The 19570-nt window shown below is 40.5% G+C and overlaps 1 protein-coding gene across 1 annotated transcript; it reads left to right on the top strand.

The window, feature by feature from the left end:
* The first annotated feature begins 9428 nt into the window (after positions 1-9428).
* On the top strand, positions 9429-15491 carry LOC139454348 (neuropilin and tolloid-like protein 1). The gene is made up of 5 exons (XM_071235987.1): positions 9429-9556; positions 10790-11023; positions 12530-12673; positions 13866-14104; positions 15262-15491. The coding sequence occupies exons 1-5, from the start codon at positions 9481-9483 to the stop codon at positions 15331-15333; spliced, it is 765 nt and encodes a 254-aa protein (XP_071092088.1). The 5' UTR covers positions 9429-9480; the 3' UTR covers positions 15334-15491.
* The last annotated feature ends 4079 nt before the right edge of the window (positions 15492-19570 follow it).

The following is a 19570-nucleotide window of genomic DNA, read 5'->3' as shown; positions in this document are numbered from 1 at the left end:
TACACAGTGATAAGCGCAGTGATCTTGAACACGACATTAAACCCCATACAACCTGAAACGTTGTGAAATGTAGACGTCCGAGGCATATTGCCGGAAAAAAATAAGTTGACAGTTACAACGTTGAGGTGGGTAAATCAGTGGAAACAAATTGACTATTTCACCATTGTTGACTGATATCAGATCATACGTTTACCTGAAGGTAAACTTCATGGCATAACGAAACCAGAAAGAAGGGAGGAGCAATTGTAGATCATGGGGATTCCTACAAGTACATCTAAATGTTTTATTCCCAAATGTCACATATATGTTATCAATTGGGAAGTTCAACATTTAACATATTGTTTTCTCACTTTTGTCAGTACACTTCACGTGGCATTTGCTTTCATTTTTGACAAATTGTCCTCAACCTTTGAAGATAGCCATTTAGCTATACCTATGGTCACCACCTTAATGCCAAATGGCCCATGGATAAAGTTGTCCTTTCAACAAACCCCATAAGTTTTGAGACTCCATATTGAATTGATTCCACTTAAAATACTTTCTGTGAATGTAATGAAAGTTCTTACTTGATTGCATTAAGACTTATGGTTAGTCTTTGAGACAGGGATTTGGTGGTACATGTTGCTTGACCCAGAAATATATCTCTCTTTGTACGGAATTTTAGGGAGCTTTAACAACCCAATTAACAATGTCAGTATCGGGTGTAACCACCATTTGCGTTGATACAGGCGAGGGGTATTGCAGACACCATATTATTAAAAACAGCCTGGGGCATGTTGTTCCAAATGTCAACCTAAGATTGACCTAAGTGATCTAGCGCTACCAGCTAGTTCTGGTCCTGTCATAGGCGTCGTTCAATCTCAGCCCAGATATGTTCTATGGTGGAGAGGCCGTGAGCTACAGTCAGCCATATCAGTACAGCTGCGCTATGTTGCATCAGAAAGTCTGTTACATGGGCAACATGTGGACTCTGTATGTGCACAAAGGGTAGAATAAAATAAAAAACGATGTCGTCCCGGCAGCGTACGCCATTGAAATTGCCATTCACAATGGTCAGTTCTGTTCTCCCAGCGTTGTGGTCACCCATACCATTACACTTCCACACAAACATTACGGCGTGTAGTAAAGTAAGCGTCGCTAAACGTTCTCATGGACCCCGATAGACACTTGCAGAACCATCAGAGCTGTCAAGATAAAACCTGGACTGCTCTGGGGAAAGTATACTGCCCCTGTCTTGTCTCCTGAACGTCAGATACTGTCAACACCGAGCTAGGCGTCCCTGGCGATGACGTGGAAGCGAAATTTGTCATATTGCTGAATGTCGGGGCAAAATATTGTGCTCCCTCAACTCTCTCAATACAGTTCTGACACTAATTGGTCTCAACCCCGGAATTGTCCGAGATGTTATAATGTGACATGTGGTGTGGATTCCGTAGATGGACCAACCGAAAACGGTTCTCTTGTTGACGTAACGTCCCATGTGGACGAGCGTCCCGTTGCAAGTTATGTTGCCCTGCTGGAGATAACGTCTCCAAAGAGGTGCTTTTGTGTTTCGATGACCATCAAAATGTCTGACAATTTCGTTTTGCGCCATCCTGTTTTACAGCATATCTTCGGCTCGTAGACGGTGATTTACAGAAAACCGTTGTATTGCGTAAACCTATTTAATGGTTAAACTAAAGTGTTTTGTCAGCTCCTCATAGCTAAACAATAATTGTCTGCAGCCCATATTTGAAAAAAACTATGTGAAGGAGTATCATGCGCCCAACAAACACGCAACCATCCAAATTGAATATGCACGAACACATTGTAAATCACGACCTTATAGTCGAAGATATGTCTTCATCAATATGAATTGAAAGATGCATTATTTAATTTCAGAACAATATTCTTTTTATTAAACTTTCTTTGAAGATGAGTTTCTTTTCTAGTTGCATATAGTGGTGATGTTCTTAGAGGTTTTGTCCTTGGGAACAAGTACAAAATTTTCATGTGGGGCAGCCAGATTTTGGAAACCGTGCTCGTGTGTTTTTTATGCTATTGAAAGAGGATGGAGCGAGATGCACTGCATGGAGACCTGCAGTATGCATATGGGGACTGATGTCAGAGCACACAAGGCTTGTTAGGTACACCCTCTGAAGAAAACCATTGACAAGACATGTCAGACCAACGGCGGTGGATCGCATCAACTCTCTTCATTGCGCCCTTCGCGAATCATCAGTGTGGACGCTCATATCCTCGTTTGACTCGCATATCGATCTCCCACAAGTATTGATGCCTTATTTGGTTGACAAATATTTAATGCAATTTTGTGATGGTATTTGTAATACACTTCAGGCTGTCTTTCAAGATGATGGCGCATTTAGCGAGAAACCCGATAATCCCAATCCTTTCTCGAATTTTACAAGAGACCTTTAGGAATACAGGTTGGCCCTTTGTCTGCCGTTGTGTAACCTTCAAATCTGGTTACTGTGAATTTTGTTTAAAAAAAAGATGAACATATAGGAGATGTTCGTCAATACACTTAATGTTAGGATACCGTACATTACAGGGATAAAAAAGGTGAGGTGAGGTGAAATGGGGTTTAACGTCGCGTCCAAGATTATTGCACTTATATGCACGTGTGTGTGTGGCTGCTTGTACTAGTCTGGACTGATGCCGATTTATAGTGCTAGCCCACTGAGATACCATGCCGCAGTTTGACATGAATACCCCACTCAGACACAGTATACTGACTCTGAGCCGACCCGTCCTTCTTTAAGCCCCTTAAGACAGGGTAACAACAAGTACCATCTTTTAACGTCTTTTGATATGACGCAGCCGAGGATCGAACGGGGTGGACGCTCTACCACTAGACCACGGAGGCGGTGGGATAAAATAGAAAGTAATTCATAGAATATATACCCTGATACGAAAATAATAGACACAGCAAATGTTTCAAAAAGATTATGCATGATGGTACTGAAAATTGACAGTTGAAATAAGCCATGAACTTATAATTCTGAAGATTCCAATAGTTTTCTAACCTTAGTTTTGATGTCCGGAATTGGCATACATGTGTAAGCATGAGAGCATTTTAGGAATCGTTTGTTTGTTTGCACTCAGCAATATAACAGCTATTTGTAAATAATCGAGTTGGGACAAGACAATCCAGTGACTGACACCATGAGCAGCGATCCACGCAATTGGGATACGATGGGATACATGCAGCAACCAAATCTGACCACCCGATCCCGTTAGTCGCCTCTTACGACAAGCGTAGTCGCCTTTTACGGCAAGCATGGGTTGCTGAAGACCTATTCTATCTAAAAATGGTATTAGCATACAGCATTTACATTCATACTTCACATAGTGTTAATATTAAACACAAAACATCACATTTCAGGAATTCTGAATGTCTCAATTTTCTTTTATACTGGGATTCAATTACACATAAGGCCTTCAAGAAACAATGAGTATCTACATTGTACTTATCAAATACGACGGATTCCCGAAAATACTGACAGTCCATCTGTAGGTATGGGTACATAATACCCCTTACAAAACTATGAACGAAATTAGTTTCTGTCTAATTGGTGGATAAAAAATACAACTTTTGAATTTTGAGCGAGACGTTAATGTTTGGACGGAAATGTGTAGATAGTCTGAGAGGTATATTCCATTGCCTCGTGTGTATTGACTGTTTTATTCAAGTGCTATATACATATCTAAAGACCGGAAAAGCCAAACGTTCTTGTTTACTTGAACTACCGGTAATGTGTCTGCAAATCATTAGCTTTTTAGTGTATTGATTAGACACGAATGTCCATATTTAAGGTAACTCTGAGTGCATTTATTAATCCGTTGGTGTGATTGTTGATTGGGGATGTTTATGTCGACACACTGCTGGAATATTGATGTATAACACAGTTTGAAACTTTTTTCAGATGTTGGGCCGCAAGGACTCCCTACGTCAGAGTAGGCCCTGCACGCCTCAATTTTGGTCGTCAGATACGAAATAGATACAAAGGACTAATTTTTTTTATATAAAGTTTGTCACGATATACGGCTTTCCCATTGGAAGAGAAGTCGGTTACATTACCGCAAAACTGACTTGCATGTATATGAACGACACAATTTGACGTTCACACGTCTTTTTACGAGACCGATTTCTTCAAAAGACGTAAACACTGACGGACTACTTTCACATTCATAGGGGAACCCCTGGCAATTCCCAAGCAAGAATACACACATAAGCGTTGTTTCCGATCATTTAAACCCTTGAATCTTGAACTCAGTATTGTAGCATACATTGAGAAAAATAAGAGAGTTTTACTGCATGATCGTTCACTGATATCCTCGCTACCACCCATCCTGGTGAACAAAACGGAGAAATGCACTATCGTAGTATCGACTCGATCCGTGGCTAGACTCAGTGGCAGTCTGCAACAATCTATGAATTTACCTTAGTATCTATCTGACACATCTTTATGATCACCTTTCAATGATCGGATACCTGATCAGTTATTACAAATACATGTAACTGCCACAGGTTCATAAACAACTTCGGAAATCTCCCCCGTCACTTGTTTGATAGGCATTACTTAGAAGTTGGCGGATGACAAGATAGACACAATTTTTATGGATAACAGCTTCTTTAATGCTGTAAAAAGCGACGTTTCGGTATAGCTCCTTATACCGTTGTCACGCAAGACTGAATGAGGGGCATAGTGCAGAATATATATAGCAAGTGGAGGATTAACAGTAGAGGATTAACAGTAACAACAAGGGCATACATGAGTGGGATAACATAGGTAGGTGTGACAACAAAGGATGATGCTATCACAACACGATGGACAGAAAACACACGTTTATCGTGTCTGCTATTTTGACCATTTGTAATTGATGTGAATGTATTATGACGCGCTGTGATTGTGGCTGACTTACTGAGGTACCTCTTAACATACCTTTCTTATCTAATGATGATCTTATTTGACTATATTTGTGGTAAACAAACTACGAAAGACGTCACTGTAGAACAATGTGAGTATGTACACGTACTCGTCTCCTCTTCTTTTGAGGCACTATTTCATTCCGCGATAGGGCTGCTTGTATGACCGTCAGTGTAAACATGAAGTCACACGTAATTTATAAAATTGTGTATAGATCTACATCCTTTGAGGTAAAAAATTGTGATATGAAAATATAAGAATTGACTTTCACTTTGTGTGAGTGAGTTCATTGGCGTATGAACCTTCATAGAGTGAAGGCCAAACATTGTATGAACGTCGTCGCAAGCACTGATAAAAAAATAAAGGTTTAAAGTAGTTTCGTGGAATTAATTTCATTCTAATAAATAAAATTCATTATTGTGTCCATCAACGTTCAATAAGACTCTTCAGTCTGTCAGGGAACATTTTGGTATTAGTGAATTTTCTTTGTTATCATTCAGATTATCGGGTTTCATTTTGTTACGGGGATGATGGGGGTTAGGGTTCCTTTGACTGAAATCAATAATCCTGCAACTTGCAAGAACAGAGTTAAGCATCATATGTTATGCACCTGAATGGATATCGAAAGTTTGCAAACAGGCAACTTTTAAATAGAGACCTCAGAACTTCGTAACTCCAATACACAAACCTAGACTTGACAGTCGTTTCACTAAGATTCCCTCGTCGAATGACACCCTATTTACAACCATAATGTACTCCAATATCTGGGGAAAGTGCTCCGTAAATATGTGCCGGGGTTGGTCGATTGTGAATTAAAACAGGGAAAATACTTAAAGTGTGATAGGGGGCACGGGTCGCCCAGTCGTCTAAGGCGCCGCGATTCGCTGTGCAGAGTTGCGTCCCTTGGGCACGCCAGAAACCTATGATTGTGGGTTCGAATCCTGGTTCGCCCCAATTATGTTTCTAGGCACCATACTCGTGCTCGTGGGTTTCACTGAAGTGGTAAACGTCTGAGACCTGCATCTCTTCGGGCTTTCCTCCCACATTAAGCTGACACGCCGTGATGTAACTGGAATACTGTTAAAAGCGGCGTTAAACCCAACTCACTCACTCACTAAAGTGTGATGAGTTTCGGCCATGATGTTCCGGGCAGCACATATTGTGTCACAGATAAGAAATCAAGGGTCTTCATAATTCTCAAAATAGCTTATGATAAATCGTATTTATTGGTATTAGAACTCAGGACGTTTGACATGGTCTGTGTGTGTATGCGTGTGTGCACGAGTTTGGCTTAAGGCCACTTTGTACATTATTTCGTTGTTTTTCTAAATTGTTTTGGGATGTTCTATACACAAATGCAGACACGTCAACGTTTCGGTTTGTACTCCTACAGTTTTTGAGAAAGTGAACAACAACTTAGTACGACATGGCTTAATATATAAGTTTAGGTATAATTAGAGATTAACAAATACTGATACTGCTGACAATTGCATCACTTAAATCATATATATGTATAATGCATAAAATCTTTTGTGATACGACATTATAAACCTGTGATGTGTTCACATGAACGTCTTGTTTCAGTTTTCAACTTCTTAACATATTGATTATTTGTAAACAGACAAGTGTGGATACCACAACGGGGCTGGTAATAAATAATTCTCTTATTACTTCTCCCGGCAAAAAATAACATCCAGAAACTTAAGAAGCCAAATGATGGTTCATTTTTCGCAAATACCTGTGTACTCATTTAGCCAAACGAACAGTCTTTGCATCGAGTTTTGAATTCAACATGCTGCCCGTCTTTACCACAATGGTTCTTGCCGTTGGTGACCTCTTTGTGAATACTGTCTAAAGACTGATTGGTATTGTGTAGTCTGATGGGAGTCGATGGAAATAGGGTATGTTGATCTAGCATGTCACAATCAGGAAGCTAATGAAAGTCTGAACAGCTGCCAGGAGCACTGAAAGAGGAAGTAATAAAAACAAAAAAATGTTACTGTATAACATTAACTTGGATCAAAGTTCGTAGTTTTCATGTGTCCACGAGAGTATATATTAGCCGTATTGTCAATACCGTTGGTGAAATCAACATAGTAAGGCACACACATCTGAAATACAACTAAGTCTTATATTAAAACGTTTAGCACCGAAATGTCACCTTGCAAGGACAACCAATAAGTTCTTAAATATGTCAAAGCCATCATATATGCGATTGAAAGCCCCCATAAGGAACAACTAAGTTAATCAGTATTGCTTGCGATTATAATGTAAGACACAGGCAATTTGCTATCTCGGAAACCTATACCTGGTATCTCCCAGTCGCTATAAGAATGGAATAATGCACAACTCGGCATAACACCAGTGCACTCTGCATTTTCATGAGTAAGGCTATTGACCATGTGTTCCATGTAAATGTTGATTATATCATATCTAAAAGCAAGTAAAACATAACTTTACGGCTGAAGAAAACCTGTTCAAAATCTGACTGAGATTGTTAGATTGTAAGGAATACCCAGAGTCGCAGATCCATTGTAGACATTTTTAAGCATGTGCATGTAGTGACCGATAATATATCAGCACCTTACAATTGAGACTTGAATCTTACCGAAAATGGAGATAGTGTTACAGGAAGTTTAGGCAACGTCTCATAGATGGACGACATGAACACAAAGATTGACAGTAGGGATGTGATGGCCAGGGTCGTCTTCTCCCCACTGTCTGCAGGAACCAGGTAACTCAGAGGACTCAGCAAGGGGAACACCAGCAGTTGTGACACCAGACACAGCCAGTAGAAGGTTCTTCTCCGCTTCAGAACGGTTGATGCGAGCACAGCACAGAAAACGCGCAATGATGATCAAAGGGGTACAGTGTGAGTGAGTGAGTTGGGTTTAACACCGCTTTTAAAAGTATTCCGGTTATATCACGGCCTGTCAGCTTAATTTTGGAGGAAAGCCCGAAGTGATGCAGGTCTCAGACGTTTACCACTTCGGTGGAACCAACGAGCACGGGTATGGTGCTGACAAACCTAGAAACATAAGCGAGGCGAACCGACAATCATAGGTTTCTGGCGTACCCAAGTGATGCAACTCTGCACAGCGGCTGGGCCACCCGTGCCTCCGGGTACAGTATAAGTTCCCAACCGAATTCGAGGGGTAAATTGTGTGATGTATCCCACAGACTCACACCCAGCGTACATCACACCATATGCCACGAGAGATCTGTTGTCAACTAATTTATCTTACCAACATTCAAGTCACAGAGTTTCACACGCGTAGGAGATGACGCAAACGAAGCGATTTACTTCCCTTTACCCAATGTAATCGGATAAACATCGGTTCTCAGAAACTCATTGATACGACATGAGCAAGGTATTATCCATGACATTTATTCATCGCCTGTGAGCGGGCTACGTGGAAAACTATTGCACGTTCCTTAACTTATCGGAAGCTAGGACTTAAATGTAAGGGAAGAGAATGAGTGAAGCTCATTTCTTGTGTCTCCTGCTATGATTAAGCTCGAATACTGATACGGCGAAAAGACCCACCTCACTCACTCACTCACTCACTCACTCACTTATATTGTGATATCATATAAATGTGAACTATATCGTGGTCAAGCTTTTTCCTTTGATAAAAACAAAATACCTACGTGAGTATGCCTACTACATGATTGTTTCCTTCTCGAAAGGCATGAGTGCCTAATTAATCATGAGATCAAGGTATCGCTTGAATGTTTGATGGTGCAACGTTACGATTCTGATGAATCTTCTACGACCTTCACACTTCACTTAGAGAGAATTGCATTTGAGTGAGGGTATTATTCTGGGTTTATTGATTGATACACTCACTCGAGCTCACTCTCTCACTCACTCTCTCACTCACTCACTCACTCACTCGCTTATATTGTGATATCATATAAATGTGAACTGTATCGTAGTCAAGCCTTTTCCTTTGATAAAAACAACCTACTTACGTGAGCATGCCTACTACATGATTGTGCCCTTTGATCCCTAACTTCTCGAAATAAAGCCCAGCTAATGTGTTGAAAGGCATGTGTGCCTAATTAATCATGAGATCAAGATATCGTTTGCATGTTTGATGGTGCAACGTTTCGATTCTGATGAATCTCCTACGACCTTCACTCTTCACGAGGGGAGAATTGCATTTTAGGGAGGGTATTATTCTGGTTTTATTAAATGATACACTCACTCACTCACTCACTCACTCGATATAACTCTCTCTCTGTCATTCACTCTATCTATCTATCTATCTATCTATCTGGTATATATCAAGCGCGCTGATGACAAGATACGAAATATGAAGTTTATCAACGTCAGCGCTACTTATCCTTCTCTTCTTACAATAACAATGCTATCAAACCTTTCGTCAGTCACGTGGATGTGAAATACTCGTGACGATGTCGTTACGCACTTTAAGTCCTGTTTGGGCATGTAGACGGTTTCATCTCATGTTGAAATCGACCGAACAAAGGGCGTTCTTCACCATAAATAGCCTGATTTCGGATATCATACGCAGTGCAGTTCAACATGGCGTCCCTCAACCAGTGTGTCTTTATTTTGTCTCTTTGTTTAATCTGCGTTAACGGATACTATCCTAACACATGTAAGTATGGCTTTTACAACATATTACAGATTCAGGTGCAATGTATTGATATTAACCTAGGCTGGTTTAAGGTTCAAAGTGTAAGTTGTATATATTCACGATGATAAAAGTAGAGGTCGTTATGAATGTCGCGTTGTACATTCCATCTGATGTCGAACACTTTGATGTAACCTTTGCTTAAGTAAATATTGAACCAGCTTGAATAGGTCAGAATAAAAATATTATTATTTTATCAACAGATGGTCCAAAAATAATTTCAGGCAGCATATGAGCGTACAATTATAATAAAATGTTTGGGTCACACCTCCTTTGCGTATACCTCTCCATCTTTTCATGCATTAAAGGGCGGTCGTGAAATATGGTTGTTAAAGCGTTGGCTCGTCACGCCAAAGATCGGGTTGGATTTGCCACATGGGTACAATGCGTGAAGCCCATTTGTGGTGTCCCCCGACGTGTAATTGCTGGCAGCGTAGAACCATATTCACTCACTCACTTTTACACAGTAAACTAATCGATACGTACACAGGACTGAAATTCTACTGATTGGTTATGGCCACAAATAGAAATAGACAGCTCTTTATCAATTTGATAAGGTCTGCCCTGGTCTGATACTACGCCAAGTTATATTGGTTAGATATAAACTGATACCGCTATGATTTCTATCAACATATTACAGTGCTTCGAGCAAAATTTGCATATAGAGTAATGCGCTTTACACGCAGATTATTTTATTTTATTTTATTCATTTTATTTTATTTTATTTTATTTTATTTTATTTTATTTTATTTTATTTTATTTTATTTTATTTTATTTTATTTTATTTTATTTTATTTTATTTTATTTATTTTAATTTATTTTATTTTATTTTATTTATTTTTATTTTTTTATTGGGATAAATAATATATGTGCAGCAACCCCCTCATTTATTGATGACCATTATAACCAAATATTTTATTACTTTTCGCGAGCATCTAAGTGTCATTACTGGATTTCAGTGAGCCGTTTATATTTAAAATATGTAATATCATGTTTCAAATAAGAGTAGAAATGTATTTAAGTGAAACATTTATTTGTAAAATGTGCATTGACAGTATTGCAATGTGAATTTGAAATGAATATAATTCATTGTCACCACTATTATGCCTTGGAATCGTTTTCGGCGGATAATCATTTCTGATAGTTCTCTGCCGTTGACGCTATATATTCATATTACTAAAACCTGACTATTGACAGATTATATGGACCAGAAATGTTCGAGAACTATCTCGTTCTCGAAGGACATGCGTCTCAAGCTGACCCTCTTTTCAAGCACTACTCTGCAACGCGGCATGTCGTGTTCCACGACCATCCGGACCAACACCATAGGGGATAAACTGTTAGTGAACATCAGATCTCTCAACACGCGCTCAAGCATCGGCTGCACCACGAACAGCCTCAAGATATATGACGGCAGTACTATAATAAATGGTAAGCGCTGTGTTTACTATTTGATTCGGGGGCATTTCAGTCTCCATGGTGGATCTCCTGGTTAGAATGAGGTCCGCAGCAGTGTATGCTAGTCACAATGGACATTGCGGAGTTTGGCTCAGGATCGGGGATTTGTTGATTGTTTGTCATCGTACCCCAGCAGCGTGAACCATTGTTTATTATGTCAATCACAAGATTCGATTAGTTACAGGTCGTAAATGCGGTTAAGTGCGGCATTAAGCAACAAACAAATGCATTAATATTTCGGGGGAGCAGATGTTATTCAAAACAGTAAAATCGGTTAGGTAAAGCAATGGTGTTATGCAGGACAATTCACTAAATAGCAGTTTGGGGAGTGCTTTACAGTAAACTACGGTTATAACGAACACGCTTATAACGAACTGACGGATATTACGAACTTACTTTTTGGTCTCGACTAATTGCTGTAGTTATGCTGTTTATATGCTTATAACGAACTACGGTTATAACGAACTAAAATTAGTAGTCCCTTTGAGTTCGTTATAACCGTACTTTACTGTATTTAAATAAGTATATAGGTCAAATTACCGCTTGTTTATATACATTGAAATCAGGTTATGGAGTTATGTACATGACGGATACACATATCAAACAATGAAGAAAATATTAATAAAAACACAATCCAAAATATATAAAATATATAAAATTTAAAATAGTAAACGCTCAGATTTAGATAAGCTGTACATGTACATTGTAGTAGTGATACTGTAGCAGGGCGTCCAGCCATCCTACAGATGACATCCTTAGCTTGTCCGCTGGCTGAGCTAAGCTCTTTCGCCGTGTGGAAAAGGCGTCCGCCCCCGGATCAGAAGGTTCGTGTTTCGAGTCCAAACACCGGAACCTGATATGCTGTAGTCGCTACATTGGTGAACAACGTACGGCTGGGCATATTCATATATTTTTCCAGCAAAATACGTCCCAGTACCCAACTATGGAACCTGGAAAGTGCTTTCTGTTGACGGGGGAGTATTAGCAGGGGGTGACGTCTTCCCACAGATGACATCCTACCGTGTCAGCTAGTGATTAACCGCTTTTACCATGCACAAGGTGTCTCAGAACAAAGGTCATGGATCTAATTATATCACAGGACTCAGACATTGTATGACGGCTACGCTATATCAACATTTGAGACACGCAGATAGATTTGCGTTGTGATGGACATTGGACATTCAAAGTTCTGAATAGGATACCACATGGATAAGGGGTTGCCTAAACTTTGTTTAATAACATGTAGAGTCATATGTCGGAAGGGGGGTGGGGCTGGTTGGCCCTGAGGATTATTTACCATATGGTTTCTCCAAAGTGGTAGTGGTAAACGTTGACATTCTTAATTAGTTTGGGATTTCCTTCAACAATATGCTAAGACGCCACTAACCTGAATATTGTCCAAAGGGACGTTAAACCCGACTTTCTAACTGACGTAACCCTATTGCGATCTACACTTAATATGTTCTACAACTGCTTCAGGAGCAAATGGAGACTGTGGATTTGCGCCACTCTCAGACTATGTCTCAAGTGGAAATACGCTGACGTTTACGTTCACGACGGATAACAGTTACCAAACTGGTCAGTTCGACGTCCTTGTGACGTCATTTCAATCAGCAATTGCCGGTGAGTTTAAAGGGTCTATGTCAGCATCTTTAAGTGCATGTTAGAAGCTGCAGTTTCAATGAAGAAAGAGTTGGCTTTGATTTCAGCTTGTTTATTCTTTAAATGCGACGATCATGCACAGAAGCTAGAACCTTGATCAAGCCCAGGTGCTTGAGACCCGTGAAGATCCGGGATAGAATAGGTCTTCACCAACCCATTCATGCCGTAAAAGGCGACTATGCTTGTCGTAAGAGGTGACTAACGGAATCAGGTGGTCAGGCTCGTCAGGTTGATGCATGTCATCGATCCCAGTTGCGTGGATCGATGCTCATGTTATCAATTACTGGATTGTCTGTTCGAGACCCGATTATTTACAGACCGCCGTCATATAGCTGGGATATTGCTGAGTATGGCGTTAAACAACAAATTAAACCAACTAACCAACCAACCCAGGTGTTCATAAGATGTTGATATCAGTTGATATCTATTTCCATGGCCATTCGTCCATATGGTTGTTTTTCAATCTGTTTACCCATCCCTGCCAAATGCGCACAAACAAAGCGTCATACCAGTAAGGGCGCATATCTGCCCACAAACATAAACATAATGAAAGGGAACAGACAATATCAGAAAGCGACACATTCAGCACCTTACATTTAATAGTTGTGTTGGAGGTCGCAAGGTGTTCGGGAAATCACGTGGGCATTCTACGACTCTTTAATGAATGTGATATACAAATGGCCATGTGAGATTTCTTGATGATGGAGGGGCACGGGTGGCCCAGTCGTCTAAGGCACCGCGATTCGCGCTGCAGAGTTGCGTCCCTTGGGCACGCCAGAAACCTATGATTGTTGGTTCGAATCCCGGTTCGCCCCAATTATGTTTCCAGGTTTGTCAGCACCATACCCGTGCTCGTGTGTTTCACCAAAGTGGTAAGCGTCTGAGTCGTGCATCACTTCGGGCTTTCCTCCCACATTAAGCTGACACGCCGTGATATAACTGGAATACTGTTAAAAGCGGCGTTAAACCCAACTCACTCACTCACTTGATGATGGAACGGGTTTTGTGGCTTTTTTCCACGTACTTGTATTGTGGAATTGGGTAAAATCCATCTACAGTTGAAATTTGAAATTTTTACAATTTAAGCATTCCGTGTTCTTTTGATTCTAACCAAAATGTCGACAATACCCCTGCACGTTAAATTGCTTTACAGGTACGTGCTCAGGTAACCGCTTCATGTGTGACAACTTCCGCTGTGTCAGCAACACCCTCACGTGTAACGGCTTCGACGACTGCGGAGACGACTCGGATGAGCTCGATGGCTGCAGTTCGATCACCTGGAACACAGGCTCCATTGCGGGCATTGCTGTAGGAGTAATAGTGTTTATAGTGATCGTTGTGGTTCTTTCGTTCGTCGGCAGGGTGTACAGGAGGAGACGATGTCTTGCTGAGGTGAGTTCGAGAAACGGATAGTATAACGGTTTAAGAGTGAGTGAGTGAGTGAGAGTGAGTGAGTGAGTGAGTGAACGGGTGAGTGAGTGAGTGGGTGGGTGAGTGAGTGAGTGAGTGAGTGAGTGAGTGAGTGAGTGAGCGGGCGGGCGGGCGGGCGGGTGGGTGGGTGGATGGGTTAGTGAGTGAGTGAGTGATTGAGTGAGTGAACGAGTGAGTGAGTGAATGAGTGAGTGAGTGAGTGAGTGAGTGAGTGAGTGAGTTGGGTTTAACGCCGCTTTTAACAGTATTCCAGTTCCATAACGGCGTGGATTAGAGAATGTAAAAGCTGTCAATATTGCTTTATCAAAACCATTATATGTTAGGATCACTACATTAAATATTTTATCAACTTGTTATATTATCAAATAAGTCCAGTAAGTTAACTGAGGAAGAAATCTGTGAAATAGACAGAGCAAGCACCTTCTACCAAGAGCGTCATGCGAGTCATTCTGTGATACAGTTTAACACATAAGCAGGTGAATACTATCAAGCCAATATCACAGCGGGGAATGCCATAAATTGGCTACACACAGCGTGCCAATATAGGGAATAAAACCCGAGACAAAGGGCGTGACGAGCTAACGCTTTAACCACGACTTTACCTACTGACCCAAATTTAACAAAGGTTACCATTCTTGACAGCGGTACAAGTATTTGTATATTGTAAACTATATTCATTTCTATATGTCCGGAAACACTTCAACTGTAAAAATAACTAAAATAGTATTTAAATGTTACCTAATTGTACCAGGTCTTTTGTGCGATTTCGTTCAATATTACTCATTTATCCAAACTCAGCGTTTATCCGCGTTAGATTTGGATCAAAACAACCTGTAAAGTGGGTGAAGAGGCTCGGTGACTTGGTTTATTGCATCCCAACCGCTCATCTTTGCTCACAATATTAATCACTGGATTTTCAGGTCTAGACTCGATATAGGCCGCGGTCTCGTATCGCTGGACTATTGCTGTGTGTGGCGTTAAACCAAACCAAACAGCGTTTATAATCTTACCGCAAATACGCTGTACAGAATAGATGCGAGCAATGGACATAATATATGATTATTGATTCAGTATTTTAGTCTCTTCTTCTTTATTTGCAATCGTTTTATGTTTTGCAGACTCACTGTCACGCCGCCCCACCATCATGTGCTCCAGCAAGCTACCCTAAATCTATGACGTATGGATATTGATACGGAGGGTATTGTCAGATTGTTCGAGTGTTCATTTTGGTGTTCATGGATTCTTGGCCAAAGACTAAGATTTCAACCATAGCCAGTTCTACCTCTGCAAAGATCAATACGTGTAGGATTTCATACATTATGTTTTTAATAAATATTTGTCTCATAAATTGTGTTTTTTATTACTGTATTCGAGACAATTACACAGATGCATGGGATATCGGGTTCTCTATAAACTTGATTTGAAGATTCTTTTATGACTTTCGCCCGAGTAAACAATATTCCAGCTAGATGTATAACCTGACAGTGTAATTACTCCATTCTGGGCCAGACACACCAGTGCTTAAATACCAGTGATGGCCACGCCGTCGATGTGCGATGACACACAAGAGTGAGTGAGTGAGTGAGTTGGGTTTAACGCCGCTTTTAACAGTATTCCAGTTATATCGCGGCGTGTCAGCTTAATGTGGGAGGAAAGCCCGAAGTGATGCAGGTCTCAGACGTTTACCGCTTCGGTGAAACCCACGAGCACGGGTATGGTGCTGACAAACCTAGAAACATAATCGGGGCGAACCGGGATTCGAACCCACAATCATAGGTTTCTGGCGTGCCCAAGGGACGCAACTCTGCAGTGCGAATCGCGGTGCCTTAGACGACTGGGCCACACGTGCCCCCGATGACACTCAAGAAACCAAGTCACCCGATTCAATTCATCCGCCTCTCACTACACGCAATAGGGTTCAATAGTATTTCACGTGCATAGCGACATTGCACGTGTTTTTGTGCGTGGCTGCTTCTTCTAGTCCGTCCTTATGTCCGTTTAAGTGCTGTTTGTTTGTTTGTTTGTTTGATTGTTTGTTTGTTTGCTTGTACTTTAAAGTCGCACTCAGCAATATTCCAGTTTTATGACGGCGGTCTGTAAATAATCGAGACTGGACCAGACAATCCAGTGGTTGACATCATGAGCATCGACCTATGCATTTGGGATACGATGACATGCATCAATCCAGTCAGCGAATCTGACCACCCGATCCCGTTGGTCGCCTCTTAGGACAAGCATGGGTTGCTGAAGACCACTTCTAACCCGTACTAATCACTGAGAATTCACCATTCAGATTTCGAGCCGACCAGTCCTTGTTTTAACCACTTAATGCCGATCGCCAAGCAGGATAACAACCAGTACCATTTTTTAGTAGCTCTATCCACTGAACCACGAAGACGATTTATGAGCAACAGAGTGATGTGAACATAACGAGAACGCATTGGCTGGGGTATTTTTAATATCAATTCATATTCTTAATAATCGACTTATTATGCAAACCTCCGAAACCAATACTGGTATGTTTAATGCGCAGGATATATTATCCAGTCAACAATGCATCCAGTTAACAGAAAATATGTTCTGCTGAGATCATCACAATTCCGAAGTCAAGAGTTCTACTATAATCGATTTGCTCCTCAGGGCGACAATTATTACCGCAGAAGTAAAACATATCGTTGCACATATTTCTAATGTGTACATATCCCTTGTCCTCTATTCTTGTCATTTGATTGGCTGATTGTGTACCCGCCTTCACGGGATTACTTTCGCAACACTCATTCGTTTATATTTCGATCACATGAACACCGTTTTTGTTTATGCTGGAAATGCAACCAAACAAAGTTAAACAAACTGGTCATAAAATCATTTCAACTTGTAATTTTATTATGAAATGCTGAAGTATTTGAAGTCTTTTCTACCATGACATTGTATAACGCTCGCTTTTGATTTGTTAAGACGAGGTTCCTTTTTGGGACTGAAACCTCTTATTGTATATTTCTTTTTACACAAAATCGTGCGTATCAATACATCGATAGCCTACATATCGATCCATAAAGAATGACTGCCGATCACGTAAGAGGCGACTAACGGGATCGGGTGGTCAGGCTCGCTGACTTGGTTGATGCATGTCATCGTATCCCAACTGCGTGGATCGATGTTCATGATGTCAGTTACAGAATGGTCTAGTCCAGACTCGAAAATTTATAGACCGCCGTCATAGAGCTGGAATATTGCTGATTGCGGCATTAAACACACAAAAAAACAGGACACGAACAATTAAGCAAACCATACACACAACCACTGTGCAAGGGCCATAACTCTCACATTTCAATCATGTGCTGGCGTCGAATTGTTGTGATATCAATCCCTCGTATCAAAATGCCGGCTCGTATGCAGCCTTAAAAACAATCATTCGCTATGCAGTTCTATTGGCAATCACGTTGTACCAGCAGGCTCCTACCCAGTAAATCTACAGGTTTATGTTGAACCACATAGATCGGGGTTGTCATCTTGCTTCGTGTGACTTCTCAGGGGCACGGAGGGTGTAAACAACAACATTGGCAGCCATTGACAGTTGTAACCTGATGTTGCCTAAGTTTTGCCACATCCTCATTCGGCGTGGAGAGGCATTTATTATGAATTTGTATTATTTACTGGGGGTAATTACGAACTAACTAATAAGACTCACACATGTAAATTAGGTACTAGAATGTTCATTCATAAAGTTCGATGGAAAAATATATCCGTTTCGCAGTTTTTCAAATTATTTCTACAACCTGTCATCCCTACAATGGGAAGTGGCATATTCGATATCCAAGAAATGACCTATCGCTCTGATTTCCAAGACATGACTTTGTGAGTCCAATCAGTGCACAGCAGGTTGCGATGAAATTAAAATATATATCTTTGGACTAGGTTTGGAGGGTTAATTTTCAACTTCTTTTTAAAGAAAATATGTTTTGAACAACAATTTCGAACTTGTCAAGACTATGGGTATTTTAATGTTAAACTTTAGAAATATTTGTTACATATATAACGACCTGTGACCAATGTCAGAAATGTAATGTTCTAGGATAGCGGACCTTTGTAGCCTGTGCAGTTGCGCGTTGCAAGAAAGCACCGTTTTCAAAGCTGTTGCCGTCATGGTAGAATGGAGATAACTTACTTTTAAATTTGATGTAGCCCCACTTTAGAGTAGATACCTCTTATTTGTACATTTGACACCTCGCGATAAAGCGCTCGATTCGAAATTAAAATAAGACATATCTCCTAATGGCCGGCCATGATAGCAGCTGGAAATCTTAAAAAAGTATTTCACTCGGTAATATTTCATATTGCATTGTAGCTTGTGCAATATTCAGTAAATACATCACCCATGAACATACCACATCGACAGGGAGCAGATAACATGCAAGGGGTGAGCATATCATATAACTTCGTGTTAGCTGATTGTGTCATACCTCGCCGCAATAACCAACCAATCAATACACCTGAGGTACTATCATTTCTCGTTTACAATGCATACTTCAATCAGCAGTAACATCATAATTATGTACATACAGGTCAATGAGGAAATACATTAAGTGACTTATTTGCCCACTGGAAGTGTCCGGGTAAATACTTTGAAATGTTGGAATGAAAATTATCAGAAATGTACAAATGGCAGACAATTAGGCTTTTGTCCTTTTAGCAATGTTTTGTTTTACTTTTGTCATCATGATCTCAAAAGTCAAACTGCAGAACATGGACACCCATCCAACTGAAAGCAACGTTGCTCAGCTTCAACTGATTTGCGACCTGTGCGCTGTACATAGGGAATCGTGTTAACATTGGTATTGTCAGGTCGCATTTTATTTACTGGCAACTAGATATGTATATTGTTGCAATATTAGGCTACATAAACGCTGACCTCTACTGTATTAGAAATCTATCAGCATTTGTTGTTTTGTGCCTTATCCTGAAGAATTTATATGGCGATGTGAATATTCAATGTTCATATTTTATTGTCGCCTTTTTTTAAACTTTAACAGTAATTTAGTAATATGACGGTGTGTCTGCTTAATGTGGGAGGAAAGCCCGACGTGATGCAGGGTATAGACGGTTACTACTTTGGTGGAACCCCCGAGAATGGGATAGCGAAATTGTAAAATTACTATTTATCTACGATAATGTGATGCTCAATAAGGCAATAAATATCACTGACATACAGTTAACAACCTAGCCTAAACAAATACACCTTCATCCAATACATTGATCTTCTCATCTTATCACTTCTTGTGCATCAATGTCAAACCTTTATCAAGTCAGTGAATGTGAAACATGAGCCGTTTTGTCCCCTGGGTTCGTTTACCTGTATGTCGCAATTGCCTGGTCGTGTTCCGCCCTCTTGAGTACCTGCAATTGTGATGACACTCAGTTCAGTTTAAC

The sequence above is a fragment of the Haliotis cracherodii genome, unplaced genomic scaffold (assembly GCF_022045235.1).
Source record: "Haliotis cracherodii isolate W230 unplaced genomic scaffold, xgHalCrac1.p SCAF_10, whole genome shotgun sequence".
In the NCBI taxonomy this organism is placed as follows: Eukaryota; Metazoa; Mollusca; class Gastropoda; order Lepetellida; family Haliotidae; genus Haliotis; species Haliotis cracherodii.
Note: the sequence above shows the minus strand (reverse complement) of the source record. Positions and strands in the feature narration are given on the sequence as shown.